Source organism: Telmatherina bonti (assembly GCF_933228915.1).
Source record: "Telmatherina bonti genome assembly, contig: scaffold_148, whole genome shotgun sequence".
Taxonomy (NCBI): Eukaryota; Metazoa; Chordata; class Actinopteri; order Atheriniformes; family Telmatherinidae; genus Telmatherina; species Telmatherina bonti.
The window spans coordinates 1,239-16,850 of NW_027634802.1; the positions used below are offsets into that span (position 1 = coordinate 1,239).

At 48.7% G+C, this 15,612-nt stretch overlaps 1 protein-coding gene across 1 annotated transcript in view; it reads left to right on the top strand.

Moving 5' to 3' along the window:
- Positions 1 to 3,489: 3,489 nt before the first annotated feature.
- Positions 3,490 to 15,612, top strand: part of LOC306774237 (rap1 GTPase-GDP dissociation stimulator 1-A-like) — a gene marked incomplete at both ends in the record, with an annotated part of 70,130 nt that continues 58,007 nt past the window's right edge. Inside the window, one exon of the mRNA XM_079264238.1 lies at positions 3,490 to 3,839. Within this exon, the coding sequence (XP_079120364.1) occupies positions 3,490 to 3,839 (350 nt within the window). The remainder of the gene's footprint in view (positions 3,840 to 15,612) is intronic.

Genomic DNA, 15,612 nt, shown 5'->3' on the forward strand with positions numbered 1-15,612 from the left:
CAAACAAGAAATACTATCTATGCCATCACCTGCACAGCCTGCAATATGCTTTACATAGGGGAAACCCGACATTCCATTCTCACCCGTCTTAAACAGCACCTGTACAACATTGGGGAAGGTAGACTATCCACCCCTTTAGTCAATCATTTCCAACTACACCCCGTTCATAATCTCACAATCTCCGGCTTGGAATCCAATGACAGATGGTCTACATACCAACGGAAAAGAGCAGAAAAACACTGGATCCACACACTGGCAACTCTCACTCCACAAGGACTAAACTCAGCATCATAATATTTCTTTAACTCCATTTCAGCAAACCCCCCCCCACTCTATTTTTTTTTTTTTTTTTTTTTTTTTTTTTTTCTTTCAGTACAGCTCTCTGGGGCAGGTGTCCTCCACTGTGCCAGGGGATTGAACCAGGTCCCTCTGGCTCACCTGGCGGGCACCTGCCCCATTTGGCCAACAACATTGCTCCCTTACCACAATCACTCACATTATAATTCCTCTCCCCTTCTTTACAGATAAAACATTGTTTATTTCTTTTGGTGCAGTGCCCCCCCTTTTCTTTCGGTGCGGCTCTCTGGGGCGGGCTTCCGCCACGGTGCCGGGGGATCGAACCAGGTCCCTCTGGCTCTCTTGGCGGGCGCCCGCCCCATTCTGCCACCAACATGGTCAACAGCTCCACCTATTAAATATCAACCACTACACAACTACTACAACCCTTGCAATAATTTCCAAGTCAGTAGGCCAGTGCCATAAACCATAAACATGGTAACCCTGAACCCCAACCCCAACCCCAACCCTAACCTAGCCCGTGCCACTGACTTGGACCTGGTTCATACCACTATTTATCATCCTTTCCATAAATAGAAACCTCAACTCCTGTATATTCTACCTGAAAGTTCTGGATCCATGCCTCTCAGTTTAATAACCTTGACTTGGGGAAATTGCACCAGTGATGAATGTCTTTCCCACTGTGCCATCAGCTTCCTTTCCCCCCCCCCCCTCCCTCCCTCCCTCCCTCCCACCCACCCACCCACCCACCCAAACTTTTTTTTTTTTTTTTTTTTTTTTTTTTGTCGTCACCTATAACCTCCACCATCCTGGATTTTTCCAAAATTGTTCTTCCTCACTTCCCCCCCCCCCCCCTTTTTTTCCTTTTTTTTGAGGGGGAGGGCATCCCATGCCAGGCATGGGGATCGATCCAGTCCTGCCCGCTTGGCAGGCGGATGTCTTCCCCATCTTACCACGTGCATTGCTGATTGAGTATACATCTCCAAATTACCATTTTCCGTTCCAATCCCCCCCCTTTTTTTCCCAAAACCCCCCCTTCCCCCCCCCCTTTTTTCCTTTTTAACCAATCCCTCCCCACCATTTTCCCTCCAAAATTCAAACTGGTTCAATTATCCTATGGCCTTCTTGCCTGAACCACGGCTCCGCCCGGGAATTCTTCCTCCTCCAATCATCATAGTTCGGGGATGGGTATCACTATGATTTCCCATCCCTGGGCTATATATATCAGTTACTGAGGCCAGCATTCCCTTTAATACCTCTGATGAAGCAGCATCTCTGCGAAACGTCAGGTTTCACACTGCTCAACTGACCCTCACCCTTGGTTTTTTATAGCCTTTTAGTGTGTTTCACCACACACTATTTTAAATTGTTTTAATACTTTGTTTTTACCAGTTTTTTACCTTTTTTAATTAATAAAGATAGTTTTTAATTGCTAGTGGGGGTTTCGGCCTCCTTGGGCCCCCGGGCTCCTCCCTGTGGGATCTACATCTGCCTCACTAATCCTCTTTTGAGTATCAGTCTGCTGCAATAGCCTACAACCATCAGCCATCAACTCCATCTACGACCTGGAATGTTGACCCGACCAAAAGAGGACAACGCACCGACTCCGTGCTAAGGTAGGCCACCCCCTAGCAACTAACATGTTTTTTTCCAGGACCAGGGCAGGCCAGGTGAGCAGTGGGGGGCCCAATGCTCGGCCTCAGACACACTCACCACCAACACGACGCGAACCACTGTTACCACCACCACCGCTCATGTCACTACACCCAAACCCCCATTCACACTCTAGTACAGTGAATAGATACCATCAGAAAAATACTTACCATCACCAACATCTCTCATCACACCATCTTAGACAAACCACACACACACCTTATCAAACACTTGACCCAGCCACACGAAATATCACTAAACAATACTTCAAGCTCATCCAAGCAGTTCACCACAAAGAAATCATAGACACTTCCATCACATCCCAAACATTCCCTGCAGGAATGATGCGCCAGGTCCATAAACTCACGGACTTCATTAAACCATCTACGCCCTGCGAAGCCACTCAAGCTAAGGTAAAACAAAACACAACAGTATGGATGCGTAACAATATGACTATATTACATGAACATTATACTTCTGTCATCTCATCCCTGATAGACACACCACGGAACCCACTAGCCCTCCAGATAGCCATCAGCTGGGCTAGGAAACGATACTACACTCGCCTTACATCTGCGACCATAAAAACGGTAGAAGACATTCTCAACATTCACCCTGCGGACACACAACCTGTAGTCAACACTGCGCACACATTACCGGATCCACCTCATAACTCAGCAGTTTCTGGGATTATATCCAACCCACCACCTCCTCTCCGCACAGGCACCCGCTCAGACAGACCCCTCACCCCCATTTTGGAAGAGGAGGAAGAATTCCCGGCACTCCCACGAGCAAAAATTCCCCATAAACTGTCCCTATATCTTGGCCCCAAACCAACCCTCACAGAGGATTTCACCCGCCATTTTAGACAAACAGAACTGGATCAGAACCCATTATCTCGACCCACATCCCTGACAGATCTCCCCAGATGCTCCTCCCATCACCTCTCACCCATAGCGAAGTTAAAGCCACCCCAGGACCATACTGATACAGTTAAGGCCCCACGGCAGACCCAATCACATCAATTACCCATATATAGGGAGACCTCTCAAAGCCTCCCTCACCAGACCATCAACCCTACCAGACCCAGAATTACAGCAACACCTCCCCCAATTCCTTCCATGCCACAGGCTTCTACACCCCTACCCCAGAGACCTAGGCGCCTCACATTCTCTTTACATACACAGAAACCACCTGAGTCTACCTATTTGGATCCAGAACTTTCTCCCATCTCCCCCGCAAACAACCACATTACAGTACTTACACCTTCTTCATCTGTAAACTGCTCTTTTCCGCCATCTTCTGTTCCACAGCCCAATAACCAGGAACCACAGCCAGACTCCAACCATTCCTTTATCACAGAGCCAACTAGGGCCCGGACGGTTGCAGCCCAGGTCCATGAAAGGTCCACAAAACAGGTTAAATTCATACAGAATCAAATCTTGGACACCATTTCATTGTCAAAATCCACCCCTTCTGTAATATCTAATGTTTCCACAACAGCTAATGATCTCATCTCCTTTGATTCACCCCCAACAGAGGTGGCGGAGGACCGGATGACTGTGCATGGGCAAACAGATTCCCGGGGCTACAACAACCGCAGGGGAGGGGAAACACATATGATGATTGGGCCCATGAAGGTCAGAATGACCACCCATGCCCACTCTGAACCCTCCCCTGCGACTAGCCCTGGTCCTGTCCCAGTGCCCAGTCGGACTGCCCCTGCCTCCTCTGGCCCCTCCCACACTGATCAACCCGTGCCGGACCTGGCCGGCAACCGCCCGGGCCCCCCCATTTTACAGTCCACACTACTTTCCTCCCCTCCAAAATTCAAAACAACAACACACTTGGCCAGACCCCACAGGAAGCTACAGGACTGGTCCTTCAGGGTGAGGAGGCCTGTAGTCTTCCTGGGGGACTCCAATATTAAACGGATTCCATATTACACCAACCCCAACCTTCAACTGGACAGTTATCCCGGAGCAAACCTCTATCATTTTGTAAAGATATGTGAAAAGACAGTACCCAATCCAGCCACCAAAATTGTAATATTTTCCATAGGAATTAACAACAAGGATCAGGACCCTAAACAAACATCTATAAAACAGCTGAAAGCTCTCTACAAACAGGCACAGTCTACCTTCCCCAATGCAGATATCTACTTCCCAATACTTAACTTTTCACCTCACCTTACAGACAGACAACAGGAAAACCTCAAGCTAATCAACAACACCATTGCAACCCACTTTCCGTTCTTGGCTGAAATTCCCCACGATACATTCCAGACTGCCGACGACAATATCCACTGGACTACCGCAACTGCCCAAGCCATCTTCCAGCACTGGTGCAAACAGCTAAATTTATAGATACTTCCCAAACCAATCCGGTCACTATTCATGCTCACACTTCACAGTCTGATATACGGCATTTCTTTCCACCCCAAAAACCCACCCACCAGGGCACCGTCATTACCCCCCATCCAACAACTCCAGTCTCAACCAATACAGTCTCAAACAGGACCCCACCCCTTGCACACCCCAATTTAGGATGGGACTCCACTTCAACAGTTTTAAATTTGTCAAAATTATTCATCCCTTCATCCACTCAGGTCTCCGTCCTGGAAAGGGGACTTTCTTTTATCCCCAAACCCCAGCACTCAGACTGGGAGGAACTTCAGAGGGACCTCCACAAATATCACAGGCGCTTGAAAATCTTCGATCACTTCCATAAATCTACTAATAATAATAAAAATAAAACTCTTTTCACATCCCCATCCACCTGGGAACCAGCTTTATCTCAGGCCAATAAAGCCATCCAAACTCTAATTCTATCCGACAGGCAATCACTTCATTCATACCGTCCCCAAAGAGACATCCCGGACAATTTGACACCTCAGGAGCGCAGAGCCCTGAAAGATCTTTCTCATAACCCCAATATAATCATAAAACCGGCAGACAAAGGCTCCAAAATCGTTATTTTAGACAGACAACAATATCTCCTAGAAGCCAATAGACAACTCACAGATTTAAAATACTACAAACCCATAACAGAAACCTTGCAATTACAGACCCAGTCACAAATCAGAAGCATCATTCAATCCCTCTATCATTGCAAACTCATCACAGCTAAACAAAGAGACTATCTATTTGGACCGGATCAACCACGCCCCCGACAATTTTACCTTTTACCAAAAATTCATAAAGACCCCTCCACATGGACAATTCCCTCTGAGGTTCCTCCCGGCCGTCCCATTGTCTCGGACTGTGGAAGTTCTACTTACAACATTTCCCAGTATATAGATCACTTTTTAGGCCCCCTCTCCTCAAAGCACCCTAGTTACATAAAAGACACTTATCACTTTCTCAAAATAATCAGACCCATGGCTGTCCCAAAAAAGGCCTTCTTATTCACTCTGGATATTGACAGCCTCTACACAAACATAAACACTCAACACGGCCTACAAATCATTCATTCCACATTTCACCGATACCCAGACCCCAATAGACCAGATGGACATATTTTGGACCTTCTCAAAATTTGTCTCACCAACAATGACTTTACATTCAATAACAAACAGTACTTACAGGTTCACGGGACAGCCATGGGCCAAAGATTTGCACCTTCATACGCCAATATCTACATGAGTGAGTGGGAGCGAGAAGCACTTGCCAAGTGCCCCCATAAACCTCTGCTCTTTCTCAGATTTCTGGATGACATCATAGGTATATGGCACCATGACATTTCCCTTTTCCAACAGTTTTTGGACATTCTCAATAACCATCATCCATCCATCAAACTCAAATCCACGATTGATCCCAACCAAGTAAACTTTCTCGACACCACAGTATATTTTGAACCCACCAACACTTCATACAATCGCCTCTTTACAAAAGTTTTCTTCAAAGCAACAGACACACACGCACTTCTCCATAAATCTAGTTATCACCCCAAACACACCTTCCGTGGTATCATTAAATCTCAAATCATCCGCTTCCACCGCATCTGCTCCAAACCCTCTGATTTCTCACACGCCACTCAAACCCTTTTCAAAGCCCTCAGACAGAGAGGCTATTCTAAACGCTTCTTACGAACAATAAAAAACACCACTTTGGCTGCACTCGCTCCCACTCACTCTAACAACACTTCACAATACTCATATCTCCCCAGGGGGAGACAACCACAATCCAAAACCCCTAACCACCCTCCTCCCTTACTCTCCCCCTCGAATCTTCACTGTTCCCCTTCCCTGCCTTTTTCCTCTAACCCTAACCCCAACCATGACCCGGACTTGCCCCCTAACCCTAACCCCCTTCCTCCTCTCCCTCTCCCTTCCATCCCCGCACACTCCCCCAACCCACTGTCCCCCTTCTCTTACCCTAACCATTCCCCACCATCTTCCTCCACCCCTAATCCCAACCTCCTTCCTCCCTTCCCTGTCCTTTCTAACCCCACACATTCCCCTGACCCGCCTCCCCCCTTTTCTAACCCCAAACATCCCCCACCCCCTTCCTCCTCCCCTAACCCCAACCCCCTGCCTTCCTTGCCTTCCTTTTTCACCCCCACACATTTCCCTTACCCCCCGTCCTTATCCTCTAACCCTAACCATTCCCCATCCCCTCTTTCCACTCCTAACCCTAACCCCCTGCCTTCCTTGCCTCCATTTTCCACCCCCGCACACTCCCCTGACCCACCGTCCCTCTCCCCTAACCCTAACCATTCCCCACCCCTTCCTTCCATCCCTAACCCTAACCCCCTCCCTTCCTTCCCCTTCTCTTCCATTTCCCAACACTTCCCTGACCTCCCATCCCCGTTTTCTAACCCTAACCATTCCCCATCCCTTCCCTTCTTCCCTAACTCCCGCCCTCCCTCCCTCCCCTCCCTTTTCCATCCCCCAACACTCCGCTGACCGGCCCCTTTCCTCCAACCCTAACCATTCCCCAGTCCTTCTCTCCTCCCCCAACCCCTTCCCTTCCTTCCCTCTCCTTTCTATCCCCCAACACTCCCCTGACCTGCTGCCCCCCTCTTCTCACCCTAACCATTCCCCACTCCTTCTCTCCTTCCCTAACCCCAATCATTCCCCCTCCTTACCTTCTCTATCCGTGCACCTCACTTCTGACCCTTCCCTCGTAGAACCTTACCTGGACCCATCTTACTCCTCAACACAACCTACCCCTACTACCCCCGCCCTTCCCACCTGTTACTCAGCACGAGAGATCAGCCCCGTTCCTCCGAAATCCAGCTCCCCGCCCAAACTTCTTCCTTTTGTCAGCACCTTTTCCCACAGATATACAACCCTTCACAAAACAATTAAGTCCCATTTCCAGGACCTGAGACTGCAATATCCACCTGTCCACAATTATAGATTCATCACAGCTTATAGGAAAAATTCAAACCTCAAAAACATCCTGGTCCACTCAGCCTTCACTGAAAATAGAAAATTCTCCCCCACACAATATGAGCACTTATATGTTTCCCGCAAATTCATTTCAAACCCTCATAGTGGCAAAAGTCTTCCTGTATCTCTCACTCATTCATTGCAAACAAGAAATACTATCTATGCCATCACCTGCACAGCCTGCAATATGCTTTACATAGGGGAAACCCGACATTCCATTCTCACCCGTCTTAAACAGCACCTGTACAACATTGGGGAAGGTAGACTATCCACCCCTTTAGTCAATCATTTCCAACTACACCCCGTTCATAATCTCACAATCTCCGGCTTGGAATCCAATGACAGATGGTCTACATACCAACGGAAAAGAGCAGAAAAACACTGGATCCACACACTGGCAACTCTCACTCCACAAGGACTAAACTCAGCATCATAATATTTCTTTAACTCCATTTCAGCAACCCCCCCCCCACTCTATTTTTTTTTTTTTTTCTTTCAGTACAGCTCTCTGGGGCAGGTGTCCTCCACTGTGCCAGGGGATTGAACCAGGTCCCTCTGGCTCACCTGGCGGGCACCTGCCCCATTTGGCCAACAACATTGCTCCCTTACCACAATCACTCACATTATAATTCCTCTCCCCTTCTTTACAGATAAAACATTGTTTATTTCTTTTGGTGCAGTGCCCCCCCTTTTCTTTCGGTGCGGCTCTCTGGGGCGGGCTTCCGCCACGGTGCCGGGGGATCGAACCAGGTCCTAAATTAAGGACAACAGAAACTAAATACAGAGAGAAACTAAATGATGAAACCTAAAGGAAAGGATATAAAAGGAACACAAATATGAGAGTCCAGTCACTTTGCCATAGCCTGAGGAAGGACAAATAGTCTCCGAAACGTAGCTACAGAGGCAAAGCACCAACGCCAATTCGGCCGGCATCGAGCCTCATTAGAGGAAGGGGACAACATCGGGGAGGGACGTGAGAGCCCAATTTTTTCTGGCCACTCCTGGACCAGGAGTTGGTCCCTAGGACAGTGCATTCACCTGGGATACTTACCTGGGTTACTTACCTGGGTTGGTCCCTGGGTTACTTACCTGAACCTAACTCGCCCGTGCCAGGGACCGGCTCCAGTCCGGGATGTGGCTGCTGAGTCCATCTTGAGACCACTTAAGCCCCAACCAGGAAAAAACCCTAACCCTAACCCTAGGGGACATAACCCTAACCCTAACCCTAGGGGAAGGAACCCTAACCCTAATAGTCTCCCGAAATTAAAAACCTAAATTAAGGACAACAGAAACTAAATACAGAGAGAAACTAAATGATGAAACCTAAAGGAAAGGATATAAAAGGAACACAAATATGAGAGTCCAGTCACTTTGCCATAGCCTGAGGAAGGACAAATAGTCTCCGAAACGTAGCTACAGAGGCAAAGCACCAACGCCAATTCGGCCGGCATCGAGCCTCATTAGAGGAAGGGGACAACATCGGGGAGGGACGTGAGAGCCCAATTTTTTCTGGCCACTCCTGGACCAGGAGTTGGTCCCTAGGACAGTGCATTCACCTGGGATACTTACCTGGGTTACTTACCTGGGTTGGTCCCTGGGTTACTTACCTGAACCTAACTCGCCCGTGCCAGGGACCGGCTCCAGTCCGGGATGTGGCTGCTGAGTCCATCTTGAGACCACTTAAGCCCCAACCAGGAAAAAACCCTAACCCTAACCCTAGGGGACATAACCCTAACCCTAACCCTAGGGGAAGGAACCCTAACCCTAATAGTCTCCCGAAATTAAAAACCTAAATTAAGGACAACAGAAACTAAATACAGAGAGAAACTAAATGATGAAACCTAAAGGAAAGGATATAAAAGGAACACAAATATGAGAGTCCAGTCACTTTGCCATAGCCTGAGGAAGGACAAATAGTCTCCGAAACGTAGCTACAGAGGCAAAGCACCAACGCCAATTCGGCCGGCATCGAGCCTCATTAGAGGAAGGGGACAACATCGGGGAGGGACGTGAGAGCCCAATTTTTTCTGGCCACTCCTGGACCAGGAGTTGGTCCCTAGGACAGTGCATTCACCTGGGATACTTACCTGGGTTACTTACCTGGGTTGGTCCCTGGGTTACTTACCTGAACCTAACTCGCCCGTGCCAGGGACCGGCTCCAGTCCGGGATGTGGCTGCTGAGTCCATCTTGAGACCACTTAAGCCCCAACCAGGAAAAAACCCTAACCCTAACCCTAGGGGACATAACCCTAACCCTAACCCTAGGGGAAGGAACCCTAACCCTAATAGTCTCCCGAAATTAAAAACCTAAATTAAGGACAACAGAAACTAAATACAGAGAGAAACTAAATGATGAAACCTAAAGGAAAGGATATAAAAGGAACACAAATATGAGAGTCCAGTCACTTTGCCATAGCCTGAGGAAGGACAAATAGTCTCCGAAACGTAGCTACAGAGGCAAAGCACCAACGCCAATTCGGCCGGCATCGAGCCTCATTAGAGGAAGGGGACAACATCGGGGAGGGACGTGAGAGCCCAATTTTTTCTGGCCACTCCTGGACCAGGAGTTGGTCCCTAGGACAGTGCATTCACCTGGGATACTTACCTGGGTTACTTACCTGGGTTGGTCCCTGGGTTACTTACCTGAACCTAACTCGCCCGTGCCAGGGACCGGCTCCAGTCCGGGATGTGGCTGCTGAGTCCATCTTGAGACCACTTAAGCCCCAACCAGGAAAAAACCCTAACCCTAACCCTAGGGGACATAACCCTAACCCTAACCCTAGGGGAAGGAACCCTAACCCTAATAGTCTCCCGAAATTAAAAACCTAAATTAAGGACAACAGAAACTAAATACAGAGAGAAACTAAATGATGAAACCTAAAGGAAAGGATATAAAAGGAACACAAATATGAGAGTCCAGTCACTTTGCCATAGCCTGAGGAAGGACAAATAGTCTCCGAAACGTAGCTACAGAGGCAAAGCACCAACGCCAATTCGGCCGGCATCGAGCCTCATTAGAGGAAGGGGACAACATCGGGGAGGGACGTGAGAGCCCAATTTTTTCTGGCCACTCCTGGACCAGGAGTTGGTCCCTAGGACAGTGCATTCACCTGGGATACTTACCTGGGTTACTTACCTGGGTTGGTCCCTGGGTTACTTACCTGAACCTAACTCGCCCGTGCCAGGGACCGGCTCCAGTCCGGGATGTGGCTGCTGAGTCCATCTTGAGACCACTTAAGCCCCAACCAGGAAAAAACCCTAACCCTAACCCTAGGGGACATAACCCTAACCCTAACCCTAGGGGAAGGAACCCTAACCCTAATAGTCTCCCGAAATTAAAAACCTAAATTAAGGACAACAGAAACTAAATACAGAGAGAAACTAAATGATGAAACCTAAAGGAAAGGATATAAAAGGAACACAAATATGAGAGTCCAGTCACTTTGCCATAGCCTGAGGAAGGACAAATAGTCTCCGAAACGTAGCTACAGAGGCAAAGCACCAACGCCAATTCGGCCGGCATCGAGCCTCATTAGAGGAAGGGGACAACATCGGGGAGGGACGTGAGAGCCCAATTTTTTCTGGCCACTCCTGGACCAGGAGTTGGTCCCTAGGACAGTGCATTCACCTGGGATACTTACCTGGGTTACTTACCTGGGTTGGTCCCTGGGTTACTTACCTGAACCTAACTCGCCCGTGCCAGGGACCGGCTCCAGTCCGGGATGTGGCTGCTGAGTCCATCTTGAGACCACTTAAGCCCCAACCAGGAAAAAACCCTAACCCTAACCCTAGGGGACATAACCCTAACCCTAACCCTAGGGGAAGGAACCCTAACCCTAATAGTCTCCCGAAATTAAAAACCTAAATTAAGGACAACAGAAACTAAATACAGAGAGAAACTAAATGATGAAACCTAAAGGAAAGGATATAAAAGGAACACAAATATGAGAGTCCAGTCACTTTGCCATAGCCTGAGGAAGGACAAATAGTCTCCGAAACGTAGCTACAGAGGCAAAGCACCAACGCCAATTCGGCCGGCATCGAGCCTCATTAGAGGAAGGGGACAACATCGGGGAGGGACGTGAGAGCCCAATTTTTTCTGGCCACTCCTGGACCAGGAGTTGGTCCCTAGGACAGTGCATTCACCTGGGATACTTACCTGGGTTACTTACCTGGGTTGGTCCCTGGGTTACTTACCTGAACCTAACTCGCCCGTGCCAGGGACCGGCTCCAGTCCGGGATGTGGCTGCTGAGTCCATCTTGAGACCACTTAAGCCCCAACCAGGAAAAAACCCTAACCCTAACCCTAGGGGACATAACCCTAACCCTAACCCTAGGGGAAGGAACCCTAACCCTAATAGTCTCCCGAAATTAAAAACCTAAATTAAGGACAACAGAAACTAAATACAGAGAGAAACTAAATGATGAAACCTAAAGGAAAGGATATAAAAGGAACACAAATATGAGAGTCCAGTCACTTTGCCATAGCCTGAGGAAGGACAAATAGTCTCCGAAACGTAGCTACAGAGGCAAAGCACCAACGCCAATTCGGCCGGCATCGAGCCTCATTAGAGGAAGGGGACAACATCGGGGAGGGACGTGAGAGCCCAATTTTTTCTGGCCACTCCTGGACCAGGAGTTGGTCCCTAGGACAGTGCATTCACCTGGGATACTTACCTGGGTTACTTACCTGGGTTGGTCCCTGGGTTACTTACCTGAACCTAACTCGCCCGTGCCAGGGACCGGCTCCAGTCCGGGATGTGGCTGCTGAGTCCATCTTGAGACCACTTAAGCCCCAACCAGGAAAAAACCCTAACCCTAACCCTAGGGGACATAACCCTAACCCTAACCCTAGGGGAAGGAACCCTAACCCTAATAGTCTCCCGAAATTAAAAACCTAAATTAAGGACAACAGAAACTAAATACAGAGAGAAACTAAATGATGAAACCTAAAGGAAAGGATATAAAAGGAACACAAATATGAGAGTCCAGTCACTTTGCCATAGCCTGAGGAAGGACAAATAGTCTCCGAAACGTAGCTACAGAGGCAAAGCACCAACGCCAATTCGGCCGGCATCGAGCCTCATTAGAGGAAGGGGACAACATCGGGGAGGGACGTGAGAGCCCAATTTTTTCTGGCCACTCCTGGACCAGGAGTTGGTCCCTAGGACAGTGCATTCACCTGGGATACTTACCTGGGTTACTTACCTGGGTTGGTCCCTGGGTTACTTACCTGAACCTAACTCGCCCGTGCCAGGGACCGGCTCCAGTCCGGGATGTGGCTGCTGAGTCCATCTTGAGACCACTTAAGCCCCAACCAGGAAAAAACCCTAACCCTAACCCTAGGGGACATAACCCTAACCCTAACCCTAGGGGAAGGAACCCTAACCCTAATAGTCTCCCGAAATTAAAAACCTAAATTAAGGACAACAGAAACTAAATACAGAGAGAAACTAAATGATGAAACCTAAAGGAAAGGATATAAAAGGAACACAAATATGAGAGTCCAGTCACTTTGCCATAGCCTGAGGAAGGACAAATAGTCTCCGAAACGTAGCTACAGAGGCAAAGCACCAACGCCAATTCGGCCGGCATCGAGCCTCATTAGAGGAAGGGGACAACATCGGGGAGGGACGTGAGAGCCCAATTTTTTCTGGCCACTCCTGGACCAGGAGTTGGTCCCTAGGACAGTGCATTCACCTGGGATACTTACCTGGGTTACTTACCTGGGTTGGTCCCTGGGTTACTTACCTGAACCTAACTCGCCCGTGCCAGGGACCGGCTCCAGTCCGGGATGTGGCTGCTGAGTCCATCTTGAGACCACTTAAGCCCCAACCAGGAAAAAACCCTAACCCTAACCCTAGGGGACATAACCCTAACCCTAACCCTAGGGGAAGGAACCCTAACCCTAATAGTCTCCCGAAATTAAAAACCTAAATTAAGGACAACAGAAACTAAATACAGAGAGAAACTAAATGATGAAACCTAAAGGAAAGGATATAAAAGGAACACAAATATGAGAGTCCAGTCACTTTGCCATAGCCTGAGGAAGGACAAATAGTCTCCGAAACGTAGCTACAGAGGCAAAGCACCAACGCCAATTCGGCCGGCATCGAGCCTCATTAGAGGAAGGGGACAACATCGGGGAGGGACGTGAGAGCCCAATTTTTTCTGGCCACTCCTGGACCAGGAGTTGGTCCCTAGGACAGTGCATTCACCTGGGATACTTACCTGGGTTACTTACCTGGGTTGGTCCCTGGGTTACTTACCTGAACCTAACTCGCCCGTGCCAGGGACCGGCTCCAGTCCGGGATGTGGCTGCTGAGTCCATCTTGAGACCACTTAAGCCCCAACCAGGAAAAAACCCTAACCCTAACCCTAGGGGACATAACCCTAACCCTAACCCTAGGGGAAGGAACCCTAACCCTAATAGTCTCCCGAAATTAAAAACCTAAATTAAGGACAACAGAAACTAAATACAGAGAGAAACTAAATGATGAAACCTAAAGGAAAGGATATAAAAGGAACACAAATATGAGAGTCCAGTCACTTTGCCATAGCCTGAGGAAGGACAAATAGTCTCCGAAACGTAGCTACAGAGGCAAAGCACCAACGCCAATTCGGCCGGCATCGAGCCTCATTAGAGGAAGGGGACAACATCGGGGAGGGACGTGAGAGCCCAATTTTTTCTGGCCACTCCTGGACCAGGAGTTGGTCCCTAGGACAGTGCATTCACCTGGGATACTTACCTGGGTTACTTACCTGGGTTGGTCCCTGGGTTACTTACCTGAACCTAACTCGCCCGTGCCAGGGACCGGCTCCAGTCCGGGATGTGGCTGCTGAGTCCATCTTGAGACCACTTAAGCCCCAACCAGGAAAAAACCCTAACCCTAACCCTAGGGGACATAACCCTAACCCTAACCCTAGGGGAAGGAACCCTAACCCTAATAGTCTCCCGAAATTAAAAACCTAAATTAAGGACAACAGAAACTAAATACAGAGAGAAACTAAATGATGAAACCTAAAGGAAAGGATATAAAAGGAACACAAATATGAGAGTCCAGTCACTTTGCCATAGCCTGAGGAAGGACAAATAGTCTCCGAAACGTAGCTACAGAGGCAAAGCACCAACGCCAATTCGGCCGGCATCGAGCCTCATTAGAGGAAGGGGACAACATCGGGGAGGGACGTGAGAGCCCAATTTTTTCTGGCCACTCCTGGACCAGGAGTTGGTCCCTAGGACAGTGCATTCACCTGGGATACTTACCTGGGTTACTTACCTGGGTTGGTCCCTGGGTTACTTACCTGAACCTAACTCGCCCGTGCCAGGGACCGGCTCCAGTCCGGGATGTGGCTGCTGAGTCCATCTTGAGACCACTTAAGCCCCAACCAGGAAAAAACCCTAACCCTAACCCTAGGGGACATAACCCTAACCCTAACCCTAGGGGAAGGAACCCTAACCCTAATAGTCTCCCGAAATTAAAAACCTAAATTAAGGACAACAGAAACTAAATACAGAGAGAAACTAAATGATGAAACCTAAAGGAAAGGATATAAAAGGAACACAAATATGAGAGTCCAGTCACTTTGCCATAGCCTGAGGAAGGACAAATAGTCTCCGAAACGTAGCTACAGAGGCAAAGCACCAACGCCAATTCGGCCGGCATCGAGCCTCATTAGAGGAAGGGGACAACATCGGGGAGGGACGTGAGAGCCCAATTTTTTCTGGCCACTCCTGGACCAGGAGTTGGTCCCTAGGACAGTGCATTCACCTGGGATACTTACCTGGGTTACTTACCTGGGTTGGTCCCTGGGTTACTTACCTGAACCTAACTCGCCCGTGCCAGGGACCGGCTCCAGTCCGGGATGTGGCTGCTGAGTCCATCTTGAGACCACTTAAGCCCCAACCAGGAAAAAACCCTAACCCTAACCCTAGGGGACATAACCCTAACCCTAACCCTAGGGGAAGGAACCCTAACCCTAATAGTCTCCCGAAATTAAAAACCTAAATTAAGGACAACAGAAACTAAATACAGAGAGAAACTAAATGATGAAACCTAAAGGAAAGGATATAAAAGGAACACAAATATGAGAGTCCAGTCACTTTGCCATAGCCTGAGGAAGGACAAATAGTCTCCGAAACGTAGCTACAGAGGCAAAGCACCAACGCCAATTCGGCCGGCATCGAGCCTCATTAGAGGAAGGGGACAACATCGGGGAGGGACGTGAGAGCCCAATTTTTTCTGGCCACTCCTGGACCAGGAGTT